This window comes from Rhinoderma darwinii, chromosome 3 (genome assembly GCF_050947455.1).
Source record: "Rhinoderma darwinii isolate aRhiDar2 chromosome 3, aRhiDar2.hap1, whole genome shotgun sequence".
Classification (NCBI taxonomy): domain Eukaryota; kingdom Metazoa; phylum Chordata; class Amphibia; order Anura; family Rhinodermatidae; genus Rhinoderma; species Rhinoderma darwinii.
In genome coordinates this window covers 208,123,050-208,142,259 of record NC_134689.1, presented here as the reverse complement: position 1 = coordinate 208,142,259, position 19,210 = coordinate 208,123,050, and the positions used below count along the sequence as shown (strand labels likewise).

Below are 19,210 nucleotides of genomic sequence, written 5' to 3'. Positions count from 1 at the left end.
TTGAGTATGTTCTTCCTTTATATTTCCCATTCTTTTTTAAACCACTCCTGGCTTTGGCTCAAAATTCTGCACCTCAGGCCTGATTTAGATGAACGTGTCCGTTTTGCATTTCAGTTCCATATGGTATCAGTGTTCCTGTTTTATTTTATTTTTTTCATTTCTTTAGCAACTCGTGTGTGAAAAAAAAGGACAGCACACAGGTGTCGTCCGTGTGCTGTCCGTCTTTTTCACGCACCCATTGACTTCAATGGGTGACGTGGTCCGCAAAAATTAACCAAACTAAGAAATGCAGTGAGATTCCCGAAACGGACACATGATGCGTGAAAAACACGGACATGGGAATAGTCCCATTGAATTGCATGGGTCCGTGTGCTGTCCGGTTTTTTTAACGGACAGCACATGGACGTATAATACGTTTGTCTGGATCAGGCCTAAATCAGCAACAAATCACGATGTGTAAACATAGCCTTATGCCTCATGCACACGACAGTATGCACCAGCCAGGTCCCATCTGTGATCCGTGGTAAGATAAGACATGTCCTATCTTTCCACAGATGTGAAAGTTGGGTCCGTTTTCACAGACCCGGTTCACCCACTAAAGTGAATGGGTCTGTGAAAACTATCGGGCGCCACTCGTATTCCGTGAAAAATGGCCTGAGTGGCACTAGGTTGTGTGCAACTGCACTTAGACTATGCTAGATACATGTGCTGCCTTCTGACATTCTAATCATTTTCAGTAGAAAGGTACAATCGTTTTTGTATAGGTAAATGATTATAAAAAAAATAAAAGTAAAAAAAGTTCTTGAAGCTATCTATGACTTTTTTTTTTTACTTAATAATTAGTCATTGCACAGAATTATTTTTCTTATACTGCATATTAATTCTAAGGTTGACTATATAATAAATGGCCTGTTTAGACCGCGTGGACTGACCAATATGGAGGAAATAAATCGTACATGGGGATAAAAACAAGTACTTCTAAAAAAAAAAATGGATGTACTCGTTATTGCACATATAGATTTTCCATTTAGATTTGTTCTAAATGGAATTGGATGTGAATTGTGAATTGGATGTTTACTGGCTTCTGTATCTAGATTTTTGTTTCTCTTTAATTCTGGTATTACATGAAGATATGTGCATGTAGATATATACATTATGAACTCTGCACATCTTGAGCTTCTATTTTTGTGAGAACTTCTGCATTTCCGGCTTTGCTGAGTTGGACTCTTAGTCACAAATATGAATTTTTAAGCATTTTTTTAATATGAATTTTTAAGCATTTTTTTTACAAAACTTTAAGCTTTGATGCAAAATTATTTGAAGGTGTCCGTGATGGCCGTGGGTCTATCCCTGGTGACCAGCTATTATCGCTGGGGGAAGCTGTGGCTAGCTATACATTTCTGTACAAATGGGGAAAGGGAGGAGAAGGAAAGTGTGAGGTCTTGTAATATATAACTTTTATTTGTTTGATTAAAATAGACAATAAATGATAAAAGTTCCAATTCGTGCAACTAATTGTAACTTTTAACATTTATTGTCTATTATAATCAAACAAATAAAAGTTATATATTACAAGACCACACACTTTCTTTCTCCTCCCTTTCTCCATTTGTACATACTTACCTAGGTGGTGCACACCGATGTGGTCTATCTTTCACATACTTTATGTGTGATTGGTGGCCTCTCATTCGTTACCTAGCTATACATTTCTCTGCAGTAGCTACAGCAGGGCCCCCTCTATGACATCCATATGTCCTAACAGGGCATATAGTTTATGACACAAGAAGATTTCCTGTCAACCATTCCAGCTTTGTGCCGGCCAAGATTACCTCTATATCTCAGCTCTCTCCCAACAACCAATAATTGTGAGATCTTCTCACTCCCATTCCTCACACTGTGCAGAGATATATGTCTGATTAACGCCAGGTTCCCATGGTTCGGATATGATGCGTAAAACTACACAGCGTATGCGTCCTTTATATGAGCTAACTCTTACCTCTTGCACAAGATGCCATGTCAGACCATGGTTGGTTGAATACTCCAATTTCACTTGATTGTCCATATGTGGCGTGAACTGCTCACCACATCCCATTACTAAATTAAACTGGATCATATAAGATGCTCCAATCTGCATGGATTGTGTCTCTACATAACGTGTGCTGGTAGATTGTTTAGAGTCTCCTGTAAAACTTTTCAGAACAAAACAACATTTGTTAAATATTATCAGTCAACATCTCCAAAACGTAATAAGACATAAAAGTGATAAAAATGGTCATTTCAATTCAAGTACTTGGTTCAGTTAAAGTGTAGCTAAACATTTGACAAACTTCTGACATATCATCAGCCATGACTAAGGACGCTGGAAGCGTCTGAAACGCGTAGGCTTCCTCTACCTACGATACCTCTCCTCACACTTCAGGATTCTACACTTTAACTAAGTCCTGATTTTTAGATTTTGACCATTAAACTTGGAACAAGTTTCCATTTTACTTATATCCCACGCTGGATCCAACTTTTCTCTTCTACTGCTGTTTATTCATCGTGCGCCGACACGAGGATCCGTGCAGGGTTATCTGAGCCAAACAAGCATACAAGGTGAGCTGGAGGCCTCTTCTCCTACTTTTTGTCTAAACTTCTGACATGTCATAGTGACATGTCAGAAGTTTGTATTGGTAGGGGTCCGAGCGCTGAGACCCCCACCAATCGCTAGAACGAAGCAGCTGAATCTCTCGTGTGAGCGCTCAGCCGCTTCGTGTCTGTTCGGCTATTTCCGGAAATAAATGTATCTGTGTACAGACTCAATAGAAAGTCTATGAGCCTGTACTCTGATACATCGGCTTTCTGGAAAAAGCCGAACAGACATGAAGCGGCTGAGCGCTCACACGAGCACTTGAGCTGCTTCGTTCTAGAGATTGGTGGGGGTCTCAGTGCTCGGACCCCCACCAATCCAAACTTCTGACATGTCACTATGACGTGTCAGAAGTTTGTCAAAAGTTTAGCTACACTTTAAAAATGGTAGAAGTTTCTAAAGTAATTAACAGAATTACCAGCAAAAAAAATCGACGATTAGTCACATAAATAATCATACGGATATGTTCACACGGCCTATTTACGGACGTAAATCGGGCGTTTTTGCCCCGAATTACGCCCGAAAATAGCGCCTCAATAGCGCTGACAAACATCTGCCCATTGAAAGCAATGGGCAGACGTTTGTCTGTTCACACGAGGCGTATATTTACGCGCCGCTGTCAAATGACGGCGCGTAAATTGACGCCCGCGTAGAAGAAGTGACCTGTCACTTCTTTGGCCGTAATTGGAGCCGCTATTCATTGACTCCAATGAATAGCAGCGCTAATTACGGCCGTAATTGACGCGGCGTTCAAGCGCCTGCACATGCCGGTACGGCTGAAATTACGGGGATGTTTTCAGGCTGAAACATCCCCGTAATTTCAGCCGTTACGGACCCCCGCCGTGTGAACATACCCTAACTGTTAGGCTCTGTACTCGATGCTACTAATGCAGATGTGTCCACTCTTACTTTCTCGTTCACATCTGCATTTTCCGTTCTGCTCTGTCATAGGAGCAAAACAACAAGAAAAACAACAGTGACAAATCTGCTGCATGACCGTTGACATTAAGGGTATGTGTACACAACTTATTTTCGGCTGTTTTTAGGGCCGTAAACGGCCGAAAAACGTCCAAAAGATCGGAAGCAGAACGCCTTCAAACATCTGCCTATTGATTTCAATGGGAAATACAGTGTTCTGTTCTAACGGGCTGTTTTTTTACGCGGCCGTTTTTAAAAACGGGCGCGTAAAAAAACGCCTGTGAAAAAGAAGTATATGTCACTTCTTGAGCCGTTTTTTGGAGCCGTTTTTCATTGACTCTATAGAAAAACTGCTCCAAAAACGTCCTTAAAAAATGCAGCGAAGAACGTGAGTTTGCTTAAAAAAATGGCTTCAAATCAGGAGCTGTTTCCCCTTGAAAACAGCTCCATATTTTCAGACGTTTTTTAGTAAACATGTGAACATACCCTAATGGTTTCTGTCCAGTTTCCGTCATTGTTTCAGACATTTTGTCTGAAAAATGACGAAATCTGCGACGCAAGCACCTAACAGAGTTTACGACGCAGATGTGATCAGAGCCTAAATCTGACATAACCGAGATGTATCCAGCGAGTTAGTAAACAAAAATTTACAAAAAATGTATACCTCTGACGGATACCATCCGTCAGCAATCCGTCATTCATAGACTACCATGTTAAAAAAAGTATACATCGCAGTCACCCAGTAAATAACGTATACAGTACATTAAACGTATACTTTTTTTTAATCTGGAAGTCTATGGGCAATGGATGGCCGACAGATGGCATTCATCAGAAGCATCTGTCGGCCTTAGTCTCCAATGTTAAAAGAAACGTTATACATTTAAGGCCTTATTCACATGGACATTTTGCGTTTTGCGCGCGCAAAAGGTCCGTGTGTCATCAGCATATGGTGCGTGGCTGTGTGATTTTCACGCAGCCGGCATCATTATGACACTCTGTTTTTATGTTTACAATCAGAAAAGCACGTGTCGTGAGTTTCACGCAGCGGACATACGCTGCGTGAAATTCACTGACAGTCTGAACGGCCCCATTCACTAACATAGGTCCGTGCGACGCGCGTGATTTCTAGCCCTAAAGGCTGTTGTAGCAGCAAAGTAGAGACTAACTTCATATTACATGCTCAGGTTTTCATTTGAAATAAGATTTTCAACAAACAAACATAAATGTGTGGACCCAACTTAGCTAAAAATATTGCACTTTGAATGTATTTTATTTATTTAAGGTCTCATTTACACAAGCGTGATATACGTCCGTGCAACACGCGTGATTTTCACGCGTGTTGTACGGACCTATGTTAGTCTATGGGGCAGTGCAGACAGTCCGTGAGTTTTGCGCAGCGTGAGTCCGCTGCGAAAAACTCACGACATGTCCTATATTTGTGCGATTTTCGCGCATCACGCACCCATTGAAGTCAATGGGTTCGTGAAAACCACGCATGTCACACGGAAGCAGTTCCGTGGGACAAGCGTGATTCGCTCAACAGCTGTCAAACTATGAATGTAAACAGAAAACCACCATGTGCTTTTCTGTTTACAAACATCCAAACGGAGTGTCATAATGATGGCGGCTGCGCGAAAATCTCACAGCCGCGCATCATACGCTGATGACACACGGAGCTGTTAAGTGCCTTTTGCGCACGCAAAACGCCGCGTTTTTGCGTGCGCAAAACGCACACGCTCGTGTAAACCCGGCCTAATAGTAAAAAAAAATCTGCACAGTGTCAGAAATTATAGTGATTCTAATGGATAAAACAAAACAAAAACAATTGTCAAGGTTCCCAGTGAGGACATTTTTCATGCAAATAAATCTTTATCTGCGTAAAAGCCATGGGTAAAAAAACAAAAACTATTGAGAGCTAAATAGACACGAAGCTGGAGGGATGCCAAACTAACCACAGTTTACTAAAGACGAAGAGTGGATTCAGATTGCAATATTGGTGTAGAAAATAATAATAATTATTATATATATATATATATATATATATATATATATATATATATATATATATATATATATGTATATATATATATATATATATATATATGTTTAGATATATTATGAGTAATACTGAAGTAATAGAATGAAGTAAAGGACAATGCGATGGTGTTTTTTTTAAATTTTGTTTTGATTAGTTGATTAAGGAAAAGCAAGCACCGCGGTGCAAGTCATGTCAATTCACTTTAATGAGCTGTGAGGACTTCCCATGTCCTTGTTAGAAGTGGATAATGCTGCATCCACAGCCTCATTATCACTGCTAGAGAACATTCTCTGCAGCATGCACAGCCGACCCCTTCACATAGAAAGATGATCACAAGGTGGAATCACATTGCTGTAATGTGCTGGCCGATAAAACTGCATGATAGGGATATGACTGAGGTGCGCTACAATATAATCTGATCTCTATAAGTCAAGATGCATCACAATAAAGTATCTGAATGGTCTTGAAGGTTTATTAGGTGCTCATACACATAGCACTTATGTGTAGCGTGGCAATAACCGCATGCCTTTTCACCAGAAATTGCAACAATTTTGAATTGTGGTTTTCAGATGCGCAGTAAGCACAGGTGAAGCACATAAAGGCCATGTGTTTCACAGTACAGTACAGCCAGACTGCAGCAATCTATGCACAGTTTAAATTGCCAGAGACGTGAAGGAGGCCTAAATTATTCTTCCGTTTCAGAAAATAAATGGTATTTATTGTATTAAAAAAATTAGGTAATGTTTTAATTTACTTGTCTATCAATACTGCTCAGTTTTCAAGATCTTTGCTTGCTGTCAGTGAATGGGAATCTTTTTTTCCCCGTTTATTTCCAGAGGAGGAAAATATGTCCTGGTCATGTGATGCTTACACAGATGCATGGCTCATTACAGAAAAAACCTCTGGTGATTTAAGGGTATGTTCACATGCAAACTTAAAAACGTCTGAAAATACAGAGCAGTTTTCAAGGGAAAACAGCTCCTGATTTTCAGATGTTTTTTTTAAGCCACTCGCGATTTTCACGGCCGTTTTTGGAGCTGTTTTCAATCTGAGTCAATGAAAAACGGCTCCAAAAACGTCCAAGTAGTGTCCTGCACTTCTTTTTTGCGGCCGTTTTTTTACGCGGTCGTTTTTCAAAACGGCCACCTAAAAATACGGCCCATCGGAACAGAGCACAGTTTTTCCCATTGCAATCAATGGGCTGATGTTGGGAGGCGTTCTGTTTCCGATTTTTCGTTTGTTTTTCTGGGTGTTTACGGCCCGGAAAACGTCCGAAAATAGGCCGTGTGAACATACCCTCACAAGTCATGCACCTATATGATCAGTTTCCCACTGAATGGCTGCAAGCAGAGATCTTAAAAGACTGTCAGGATCCGTTATACAAATTAAATGACAACATTTTAAGAACTTAACATTATATAATCAGTAAGCTTAATTCACTAAAAGCCGAATACTTATTTAAGTTTAATTAGAGTTCGCATTAGATAAAAAGATTCAAATATTTTTTTCTTTAATGTTGATTTTTAATTTCATCAAGATCCCTCCATTAGACATTAGACACTGATACACCAGAACTTTTAGGGCATGACCAGACGTGACGGAATTGCTCTGGAATTCCGCTGCGGACAGTCCGCTGCGGAAATCCGCAGCGTACACGTTTCTCCATTGCTTTCCACAGCTGAGGTTCGTTTACACGTTGTGGAAAACTCCGCTGCGGACCAGAGGCTGCGGTGCAGAATTTGGTGTCCGCAGCATACACTGGTTGTTGTGGACGTGTAGCGGACTTGTTGCGGACTCATTGCGGAATTTCTCCATTGACTTCAATGGAGAGTCAAAATTCCGCAATGAAGTCCGCAGATGTTATGTGTGCTGCATAGCGTATTTGTTTTACGAACATGACATTTCTTCATTCTGGCTGGACCTATGTATTTCTAGGTCTACAGCCAGACTGAGGCCCCATGCACACTAACGTAAAAACGGCCGTAATCACGGGCCGTTATTACGGCACGGGCAGGCCCATAGAAGTCAATGGGGCTCCCGTAATTACGGGTGACTACGTGTTTGCACCCGTAATTACGGGAGCGTTGCTAGGCGACGTCAGTGGATAGTCACTGTCTAGGGTGCTGAAAGAGTTAAACGTTCGGCAGTAACTGTTTCAGCACCCTGGACAGTGACTTCCGATCACAATATAGATCAACCTGTAAAAAAAATAGAAGTTCCTACTTACCGAGAACTCCCTGCTTCTTCCTCCAGTCCGGCCTCCCGGGATGACGTTTCAGTCCAAGTGACGGCTGCAGCCAATCACAGGCCAATCACAGGCTGCAGCGGTCACATGGACTGCCACGTTATCCAGGGAGGTCAGGCTGGATGTCAAGAGAGGGACGCGTCACCAAGACAACGGCTGGGTAAGTATGAAATTCTTTTACTTTTACTAGGGAAAGTGCTGTCCCTTGTCTCTATCCTGCACTGATAGAGAGAAGGGAAGTACTTTCACCTCAATACGCAACGGCTAGTCCGCATCAATTTAATGCCCATTTTAGGCAGAGCCGCAACAGAATCTGCAACGCAGATTATGTGCGGCATTGATGCGGACAGTGGCGGAAGAAATACGCCACATCTGGTCATGCCCTTAGGGAAAAACGCTCAGAAATTGACATGCGTTGCAGAATTTTATTCCGCAGCATGTCAATTGTATTTGCGTAAACGCTGCTTATTTGTTGCGGGTTTTCCCCATTCAATTTAATAGGGAGGTAAAGCCTGCATCAAATAGCAGTTGTTGCATTATTTGCAGCGGAATGTCCGCAAAAAACGCAAACTCCAAAAAAAATCTTATACTTACACAGAAGTCTGTGTTTCTTCCCACAGGCCAGCCTCCTGGGATGACGTTTTATCCCATGTGAACAACGCTGCAGCTAAGGAGGCCAGTTTTTCACAGCGGACATTCCGGGCAAAAAACTGCACCACAGTTTGGTGCGATTTTTCAACCAGAATTCCCTACAGCCACCGGCGTGGATACGCTGTGTATCTTTACACAGCGTATCCGCCCCTTGTGAACTCAGTCTAAGGGCACGTTCAGACGTGGCGGAATTTTTCCGCTGCAAATGTTGGTGCAGATTTGGGGCAATTATGCAACGAATCTGCACCAACATTTGCATATTTGACAGGTAATTCAGACGTTGCAGAAAACACAGCGGACTTGACACAGATTTCAGTTTTTGCATTGCAAAGTCTGAAATACGCAGTGAAATTCCGCTTCTTCTCCGCAACAGACAGTGCATGCTGTGGAGGGAAAATTCTGCACCGCAGCCTATGGTCCGCAGCGGAGTTTTCCGCAACGTCTGAACTAACTTTCCTAAAATTGTATAGAAACAAATGTAAAAAATGTCCGCTGGAGAATTCCACTGCGGACTGTCCGCAGCGGAATTCAACAGCAATTCCGCCACGTCTGAATGTGCCCTAAATGCTGCAGAATTCCTGCACAGAATTCTGTTGTGGAAATTCTGCAGTGTTTAGACCGGGTTCCCACGTAGCATAAACGCTGTGGAATTTCCGCAACACAATTCTGCGCTGAAATTCCTCAGCATTTACAGTAGCAGCAAATTGTATGAGATTTAGAAGGAAACGCAGCGAAAACATTCATAAATTGACCTGCAGTGCAGATTTTAAATCTGCAGCATGTCAATTTATGCTGCTTTCTCGTTGATTTTCTGTTGCAGATTTTCCCCATTGAATTTAATGGGATGTAAAACCCACAACAAATAGTTAAGTGTTGCGACTTTTGCAGCGGAATCGCAGCGAATCTGCTGCAAAAATCAGAAGTCGAAAAAAATAATAATCTCATACTTACCCTGAACTCTCTGCTCCTGCGTCCTGTCCAGCCTCTAGGGATGACGTTTCATCCTATGTGACCGCTGCAGGCAATCACGGGCTGCAGTCACATGGGATGAAACATCATCCCAGGAGGCCGGGCTTCAGGACGTCAGAGGGACGTGTCGCCATGGAAAGTATGAACTGTTTTTTTTTTTCTAGCGCTGCTTTCCGCAGCAGTAATTCCGCTTATGTGGTGCGCTGTCTGGAAACCTAGCCTAAGGCTGGGTTCCCACGGATCGGATACGCTGCGTAAAACTAGGCAGCGTATCCGACCTAGAACCTGCAGCAGATTCCGTCCAAAATCCGCACCACAAAAGAAATGTTTATACTTACCGCGGCCGTTTGCATGGTCATGCATCTCTCCTTTGACGTCTGGTCCGGCCTCCCTGGACGACGCTGCAGCCCATGTGACCGCTGCAGCCTGTGATTGGCTGTAGCGGTCACATTGGATGAAACGTCATTCCACGAGGCCGGACTGGAGGTAGAAGCAGGGAGTTCTAGGTAAGTATACATTTATACGATTCTGCTGCAAAAGTCGCAACATTGCTATTTGTTGCGGGTTTTGCATCCCCATTGATTTCAATGTGGAAAACCCGCAAAAGAAAAGCAATAAAAATGCAGCATAAATTGACATGCTGCAGATTTAAATTCCGCACCACTGGTCAATTTATGAACATTTTTGCTGTGTTTTCCCCAGCAGTGTGGGCATGAGATTTTCTTAATGTCATTCGCTTTGCTGTTACTGTAAATGCTGCGGAATTTCTGCATAGAATTCCATTACAATAATTTTGTAGCGCTTACGCTATGTGGAAACCTGGCCTAAGGCCGGGTTCCCACGTAGCGTAAACGCTGCAGATTTTCCGCATAAGAATTCTGTGCGTAAATTCCGCAGCATTTACTGTAGCAGCAAAGTGGATGAGATTCAGAAAATCTCATGCCCACACTGCGGAAAAAAACGACATCATAAACGTTAATAAATTGACCAGTTGCAGAATTTAATTCCGCAGCATTTATGCTGCATTTTAGTTGATTTTCCGTTGCGGGTTTTCCCAATTGAATTCAATGGGGATGCAAAACCCGCAACAGAAAACCCATTGTTGCGACTTTTGCGGCGTATTCGCAGCAAAAATTATAACTATGGAAAATAAAAAAAATAATACTTACACAGAACGCCCTCCTCCTTCCTGCCTTCCTGCCTTCCTGCCTCCTGGGATGACGTGTCATCCCATGTGACCGCTGAACCAATCACAGGCTGCAGCACTGGTCACATGGGATGATACATCATCCCAGAAGGCCGGCCTGAGTGACGTCAGAGGCCGGCCTCCGGGGATGACGTTACATTCCATATGACCGCCGCTGCAGCCAATCCAGGGAGGCCGGACCGGACTTTTTTTTCAATTTCATTCACTTTACTGCTACTGTTAGGGTATGTTCACACGGTTTATTTACGGACGTAATTCGGGCGTTTTACGCTGTCAAGACGGCGCGTAAAAATGATGCCCGCATCAAAGAAGTGCATGTCACTTCTTGGGACGTAATTGGAGCCGTTTTCCATTGACTCTATAGAAAAACAGCTCCAATTAAGTCCGTAATGGACGCTGCGAAAAACGCCTGCACATGCCATTATGTCTGAAATTCAGGAGCTGTTTTCGCCTGAAAACAGCTCCGTAATTTCAGCCGTAACGGACGGGCACGTGTGACCATACCCTAAATGCTGCAGAAATTCTGCACACAATTCCGTTGCTGAAATTCTGCCGCATTTACGCTATGTGGGAACCCAGTCTAAGAAGATTATGCAGGAGATTTTGTTGCAGAAATGTCTGCGACTGAAAATCCGTTCATTAATCTAAATGGGGTAGTTTCTGCAGCAGGTATTTGGATTTCTTTAAGTTCCATTAAGATAAATGTTACTAATTTTCAGTCGCAGAAATTTTCTGCAAAAAAATCTGCCGCATGTGAATCCACCCATAGCCTGGCGGGAGAAACACAGACAATCTTATGCTGGATATAGCGCCACCCCTGGATAAGTATAACATTTTTATTTCTTTTTTGAGCTGTGTTTTTTGCGGCGGAATCGCTGCGAACCCGCTGCAAAAAAAAAGCAAAAACGGCAACAAATAAGCAGCGTTTACGCAAATACAATTGACATGCTGCGGAATAAAATTCCGCACCGCAGGTCAAATTCTGAGCGTTATTTTTCGTTCTATATTTGCGCAGTGTGTGGATTAGGCTGGGTTCACACGAGCATGTTACGTACGTAATGGACGGAACGTATTTCGGCCGCAAGTCCCGGACCGAACACACTGCAGGGAGCCGGGCTCCTAGCATCATAGTTATGTACGATGCCATGAGTCCCTGCCTCTCCGTGGAACTACTGTCCCGTACTGAAAACATGATTACAGTACGGGACAGTTGTCCGGCAGCGAGGCAGGGACTCATAGCTCATAAAGGAAATACTTACTCTCACTGGCATTGCCTTTGCGACGCGTCCCTCTTATTTTGCTAATTTGTTGCGGCTTTTACCTCCCTATTGAACTCAATAGGATAAAAAAACGCAACAAAAGTGCAAGGATTCCGCATTTAAAAATGCATCACAACTAAATTTGTGCACAATTTCTCAGTAGATTTTTTCAGCAGAATGGGGATGAGATTTGTTTAAATCTCATCCACTTTGCTGCTACTGTAATCCACTGCGGATTTTCTGTAATGAAATCCGTTGTGGGAAATCCGCAGCTTATCCGCCCAGTGTGAACATAGCTTAAGGCCTAGTTCACACGGGGTGGATACGCTGCGTAACAGCACGCAGCGTATCCGCCCTGTGTGCTGTAGGGAATTCCGGGCGAAAAAACGCACCAAACTGTGGTGCAGTTTTTCACCCGGAATGTACGCTGCAAAAAACTGCAGCACTTAGCCAGCCTCTTAGCAGGCCAGCCTCCTGGGATGTTGTTTCTTCCCAGGAGACTGTTGCAGCCTGTGATTAGCTGCAGCAGCGGTCACATGGGATAAAGCGTCATCACAGGAGGCTGGCCCTCTGACCTCATCCAGGCCAGCCTCCTGGGATGATGTTTTATCCCATGTGACCGCTGCTCCAGCCTGTGATTAAAACATAGAAACATAGACTCCTGGGTAAGTGTAAGATTTTTTTTTTCTGAGTTGCGTCCTTTGCGGCGGAATCCATGCGAACCCACCACAAAAAAAACGCAACAACTGCTATTTGTTGCGGGTTTTACCTTCCCATTGAAATCAATGGGGAAAACCCGCAACAGATAAGCAGCATTTACGCAAGTACAATTGACATGCTGCGGAATAAAACTCTGCACCGCAGGTCAATTTCTGAGCTAAATCTCATCCACTTTGCTGCTACTGTATTTGCTGCAGATTTTCCACAACGAACTCTGTTGCGGAAAATCTTCAGTATTTATGCAACGTGTCAACTGACCCTAAGGGCAGATTCAGACGAACGTTGCGTTTTTGCGCGCGCAAAAACCACTTGACAGCTGCGTGTGTCATCCGTGTATGATGCGCGGCTGCGTGATTTTCGCGCAGCCGCCATCATAGAGATGAGTCTAGTCGACGCCCGTCACTGTCCATGGTGCTGAAAGAGCTAACTGATCGGCAGTAACTCTTTCAGCACCCTCGACAGTGAATGCCGAACACAATATCGAGAAACCTGTTAAAAAAAAGAAAAAGTTCGTACTTACCGAGAACTTCCCTCCCGGCCGTTGCCTTGGTGACGCGTCCTTGGTGACGCGCCTCTCTTGACATCGGGCCCCACCTCCCTGGATGACGCGGCAGTCCATGTGACCGCTGCAGCCTGTGCTTGGCCTGTGATTGGCTGGAGCTGTCACTTGGACTGAATTGTCATCCCGGGAGGTCAGACTGGAGGAAGAAGCCGGGAGTCATCGGTAAGTCAGAACGTCGTTTTTTTTTTACAGGTTCATGTATATTGGGATCGGAAGTCACTGTCCATGGTGCTGAAACAGTTTAACTCTTTCAGCACCCTGGACAGTGACTATCTCCTGACGTCGCGTACCGGAATTTTTTTGCCGGGTTCGGCCAAAATGAGTTCGACCGAACCCGGTGCCCGGTGAAGTTCGGTTCGGTTGTCCGGGTTCGCTCATCTCAAAGACACTCCGTTTGGATGTTTGGAAACAGAAAAGCACGTGGTGCTTTTCTGTTTACATTCATCCTTTTGACAGCTGGTGCGCTGTTTCAGTCGGTTCGCACGGAAGTGCTTCCGTGCGACCTGCGTGGTTTTCACGCACCCATTGACTTCAATGGGTGCGTGATGCGCGAAATACGCGGAGATATTGAACCTGTCGCGTTTTGTACGCAGCGAACAAACGCTGCGCAAAAATCACGCACTGTTTGAACTGCCCCATTGACTTCTATAGGGCTGTGCGTGGCGCGCGAAAAAAACGCGGCCTGCACGCACGAAAATCACGCTCGTGTGAATCCCCCCTTAGAATTAGACTGGATGTGCAAAATTCATCACGGTGGCTCATGCTGAATGATATATTTGGTGCACCTTTAGACACTTCTGACTAACTTTATACCACTAGGTTGACTCATTTTAGTCCACTTTTTCTTTTGCGACAAAATTGTCTTAAATTACGCCCCCTTTTCTAATAAGCCACACCCTCTCGTCAGGCGTGTCGCAAGCATATGTTCTTTGGTTCTTTTTGGCTCATTTCAATGATGAATTTGTCTAAAATGATTTGCGCCAAAAACAAGGTGCAACTTGGCTGGAATTCTGGCACAATACCAATAGTAAATCTGCCCCATAATGTGTTTTTTTCGGATGAAAGTCAATGGCAACAGAATACTGTATAGGCATCCAGTTGTATACTTGATTTTTCAGTATACTTTTTTCTTGAAGCTGAAAAAAAAAATGCCTCAACTTATAGAAAAAAATGTGGTGTGAACAGAGCTTAAACTTGTCTTGTCGGTAAACGCTGCATACTGCAGATATCATGTGGGATTGTAGCAATATATTTGTTACATTTACCTTAATAGCCCCAGGGACAAAACAAATTTAAAAACCAAAAATGAATCATGAGTATTATAAGTAATCTATGGCTATAGCTAAGAATACATAGGGTATGGTCACACGCAGCGGCAGTCGCATGCCGATTTGCATTAGCCAGCAATTATGGTGGCACAATTATGCCAGATATTACCGTCACAATCGTGTATCATTGACCACCGCATGTAAGTGTTGTTTCAGCCACATACGTCCGCCGCTACGTGGGACTGTACCATAAGATGAACACATTCATGGCTGGCTTTAGAGGTTTGCGACCTGTGTGGTCACACAGGGCGCATCGCCTGTCATTACTTAAGAAGCGCCACTGGCCTTGATCACTCTTGAAATTCAGCTGAATAGGATGTAACTTCATTCCCTAGTTTATTCATTAGCCAATGTTATTTGTACACTGTTAGTCTCACATTGTTTTGGCACTATTTGGTACATCGTGAACACATTTCCAGAATTTACTGTAAACTGTAAAATGATAATTACAATCACAATAACAAGCACTCCAGCTGCAAAAAGAAACATAAACACATCTATTTTTTTTTTTTTTTTAAATTACGGATAGTAATATCAGTACATTTACAAGCAGTTGATAGCCCTCTATAAATGTTACTTATATACAGTATTATTTATGCACCAAAACAAATATTTGTTACCATGACCATCACTCTTTATTCTTTTCTGACCCACCACTAAGCTTGTGAAGGGAACAGAAGCATAAAAGTCAGTCATACGAATGTATTGCATGTGTGTGCATTTTATTGCAGTCATGACATTTTTTTCTGTAGGATCTTCAATAAGAATCTCACCATAAAGTCCAGTCATGTCCACAATATGGCTGCACATTTCCCAAATAAAATCCAAGAGACTGAGTAACATCCACAAGATTGGTGAAGTCCAGGCTGATACTGTTGAATAGAACGGATGTCATGATGATCTCATCAATGGCCCAAACATCTTCCCCCTGTCCAGAGTGGTATGGCTGCCACCACCTAAATTGAATTCCAAACTGCTTGGCTTCTTCAGATAGCTCCACAGATATAATTCTGAAGCAAGAACAAAATTATAAAATAAATCACTAGATTTTACAGAAACGTAATCACACATATTGTAATGGGGTATTCCTTCTCCAGAAAAGAAAATGCTATTTTTTGCATAGTATACAGTTATACAATTTTACAATATACTTTCTGTATCAATTCTCAATTGTTTACAAGATCGCTGCTTGTAGTCATTCAATAGGAATCCTCATTGTTTACTCCAAGGGGATAAAAATCCGCCCTTGATCATGTAACGGATACACAGGGTGCTCAGCTCTTTTCGAGACCCAATCTCTGATACACATACTGTAACCAGACCTGCACCTGTGTGTCCATCACAAGACCCAGACAGATTTTAATCATTTACCTCCCAGATCAGACCCCAGACTCTGAAATCGGACCCCAGATTAGACATTAAAAAAAAGCAAAAGGCATATACTAACTACTCCTCGCTTTTGGCTTCACTTGTCCTCAGGGCCTGCCACACAAGGCCCCCCTGCCACATCAGGCCCCAGCACACAAGGTTTGTGCCACTGTGCATACAAGTCCTGATGACAGGCAGTGTCAAGCAGATGTATGCAATGCAGCACCCAACGTCCTGGTGCTACCCAACGTCAGGACCTTTTATCGTTATGCCCCTGAAGATTCTTACTGAATGACCACAAGCAGAGATCTAAGAGATTAATACTGAAAGTATATTGGAAAATTGTAAGACATTTAATTATACAAAGAATTATTTTATTAACAATTATTTGCTAAAACCAGAATACATCTTAGGCCTCATGCACACGACCGTAGCCATGTGCACGGCCGTGATTTCCGGATCGGCCGGCCACAGAGTGACAGCTGCGAACCGCCCGCAAATCGCGGGCCGTGCACATGGCCACGGCCATTATTTTCAATGAGCCCGGACCGCAGAACACGACCGCAATAAGAACTCTGTCCGTTCTTTCTGCGGTGCGGGCTCCTGGGAAAAGGACGGTCGTGTGCATGGCCCCATAGGAATGAATGGAGCCGCAATTCTCCTGTGGATTTTTGGGGGAATTGCGGCCGCAAAAGCACGTTCGTGTGCATGAGGCCTTAAATGTATTCATTGTAGATACATTGTATAGATGGAAAGCATGATTTTCTTGTAGCAGAAGAATAGGTGGGGCTCAAGATAAGAAATTGCTGGTACAGTATAATTAAAGGAAGACATTTAACAGCACACATTTAGATGGTTTTACTTGTTTCCCTTGAATTTGTTGGCTCTATTGTGTGTTGAATGGCAGCTATTTGTATCTCTTTTGTTCATAAATAAATACTTACCATCTATCATGCCTTAAACCTAACTTTTCAGGTGATTTTTCAGAATAAGCTGTCATATGTGAGTACATGAGGAATGACACAATTTTTGGCCATTATATGACTTGTATTCTGCATTTTTTTTTTAGCAGTTTTTCTCTCTGCAGTCTCTCCCTGTAATTCTCAGTTTTCTCTAAAACAGAGGTTGGAGCCTAACTACTATTATGTCTTCTATGCAGAGCACACATAGAGATGAGAACATCCTGTTCTCCTATCTCTATCATATATATAGAAGTTGCAGCAGCATTGATGACATTATACAGCAGTAATGAGCAGCTAAGCTGTGAATCCAGCACTTGGGTGACATATAACTCTTACCAGCAGCTTCATCATGTCACTGTGTGTCTGTCTGCCTCTCACTCACTCTGCTCCTGCTCCCTCCTCCCCCTCCTCTCTCCATAGACTTTTATGGGCAGGCTGTGAAGAGACAACCCCCACACACACTTTCTGCAGTCCCACTCCTCTGCTCTGTAACTAGAGATGAATTTTGCTTTGACAATAGGGGTTGGCAGCAGATTACAGGAAGCGAGACACCTAGTGGCAGTAACATCACACAGAATTTGCTTGGATAAACCAACAAAATGTTATCAGTGAGTAATTTACAAAGTTGATCTATATCAGGTACTCTATTAGATTAGCAATAGTTGTTTGAAAAGTTAGTGTCCATTTAACCTAAACATTTACATTAGAAAAAAATATATATTATTTTGGAATGCAGAACAACCAATGTTGCTAAATTTGCTAACATCACTAAATAATATATCTTCCCATAAAACCTGTACCATTAAAAGTTTGCAGTTGATATTAAAGATCATTTATCATCATTTAACTTTCAAATAAACCTAAAACGTTCCCAGAATTAATAAAACTTTAACGTAGAAGAAATTGATATCTGTAACTATAACTTTATAATACTCTATGTAACACTAATGAATAGTATCAGCTCCTCCACCTCACAGTTGGTACCTCCCGAAGAACAAGGCACAACGGACTGGCATAGCAGGTCCCTGGTGTGCCACTTTAGTAGGTCAAATATAATTCATCTTTTAAATGCATTCCAACTTCCTCGCTGTCATGGGCAGCCCTCCCTGTTACACAAGATCCTCTATGCGGAACGGTCTGTGGGCCCCCAATAAGTGTTGGCTCTGCCTCCCTTACTTGCCCATGCCACGCAGTGTCTTCCTCTTTTTGCTGGCTGCTCAGGGCAGCAGCCTATCCCGTGGGGAGTCCACTCTCTGCTCTTGCTTGTTTATCAGATTTTTATAATACTTGTACCTCCAAGGGAGCAGTGTGCACTTTTAACAGTTGACAATGAAGTTGGATCACGGATAGGATAATTGGCATTGAATAAAGCCGCTACTTCTCGATAGGATCTTATTTTTTCTTCGCCATACCCTCTCATCAATAAAATGATCCTTTCCATTTCGGTCAAATGCATTTTGTGATATGACAATAGAAATGTACAAAAATGAAAATTACTCTCCGAATTAGCGCTCACTGAAATTCACAATTGACTACTAAAATGTGTACACATGAAATCATGTTACAATTGCAGACAAGATCACACACACACGCACAGGCACAGGCACACGCGCCCGCACACATTTAGGATTTTACCCGCGCGGTACATTTTGGTTATTGCTAACACCGGCGGTAGCAGATAATAAAGATGATAACTTTAAAGTTAAATATCTCAGCAAAAAAAAAATCCTATCTCAAAATCGATTGCGGCATTGTTTTCTCATTGAAAAGAGCTTTCAAATTGGCGTTAACTGGTAGATTTTATGACCCCATTAAATCCCACCAAATTTAAACCCTCTACCTCGAGCCGTTCAAAAGTGTATATTTGTGTGTGTGTGCATACATGAGAATGTACGGTATGTTCCAAATATATACAGTACACTGTATATAGAGCTGTGTGTGTGTGTGTGTGTGTGTGTGTGTGTGTGTGTGTGTGTATCTATCTGTCATGTCTTACTATACTATTTGTTTGTTTATTTGTAAGTGACTGCTATAGAATAAAGTTAGAATGGTTTTGCTAACTTTAATTTACTTGCCTTTATATCCTATACAACTCCATGACTGGAGCTCCTGCTCCAATTGAGAATGGGTTATACCTGGTGCATTAGGCCACATGCACACGATACGTACTATGTGCGGATTTGATGTACAGATTTGCCAGCAGGAAATCCACAGCGTAATACAGTAGAAGCAAAGTAAATGAGGTATCAAGTAATGTCATATACATGTTGCAGAATTTTTACGCACCTAAAATGACCTGTTGTGTGTATTTTAAAATCCGCAGCATGTCCGTTTATCTTGAGTTTTCGTCTCAG

General features: G+C 42.6%; 1 protein-coding gene across 4 annotated transcripts in view; it reads right to left on the bottom strand.

The window, feature by feature from the left end:
* RELN (reelin) overlaps window positions 1-19,210 on the bottom strand; it is a 749,731-nt gene that overhangs the window by 202,214 nt on the left and 528,307 nt on the right. For all 4 annotated transcript variants that reach the window (XM_075857310.1, XM_075857311.1, XM_075857308.1 and 1 more), the window contains exons 20-21: window positions 15,300-15,536; window positions 1,997-2,189 (exon numbers count right to left, since the gene is read on the bottom strand). In XM_075857310.1, the coding sequence (XP_075713425.1) occupies window positions 1,997-2,189; window positions 15,300-15,536 (430 nt within the window). The remainder of the gene's footprint in view (window positions 1-1,996; window positions 2,190-15,299; window positions 15,537-19,210) is intronic.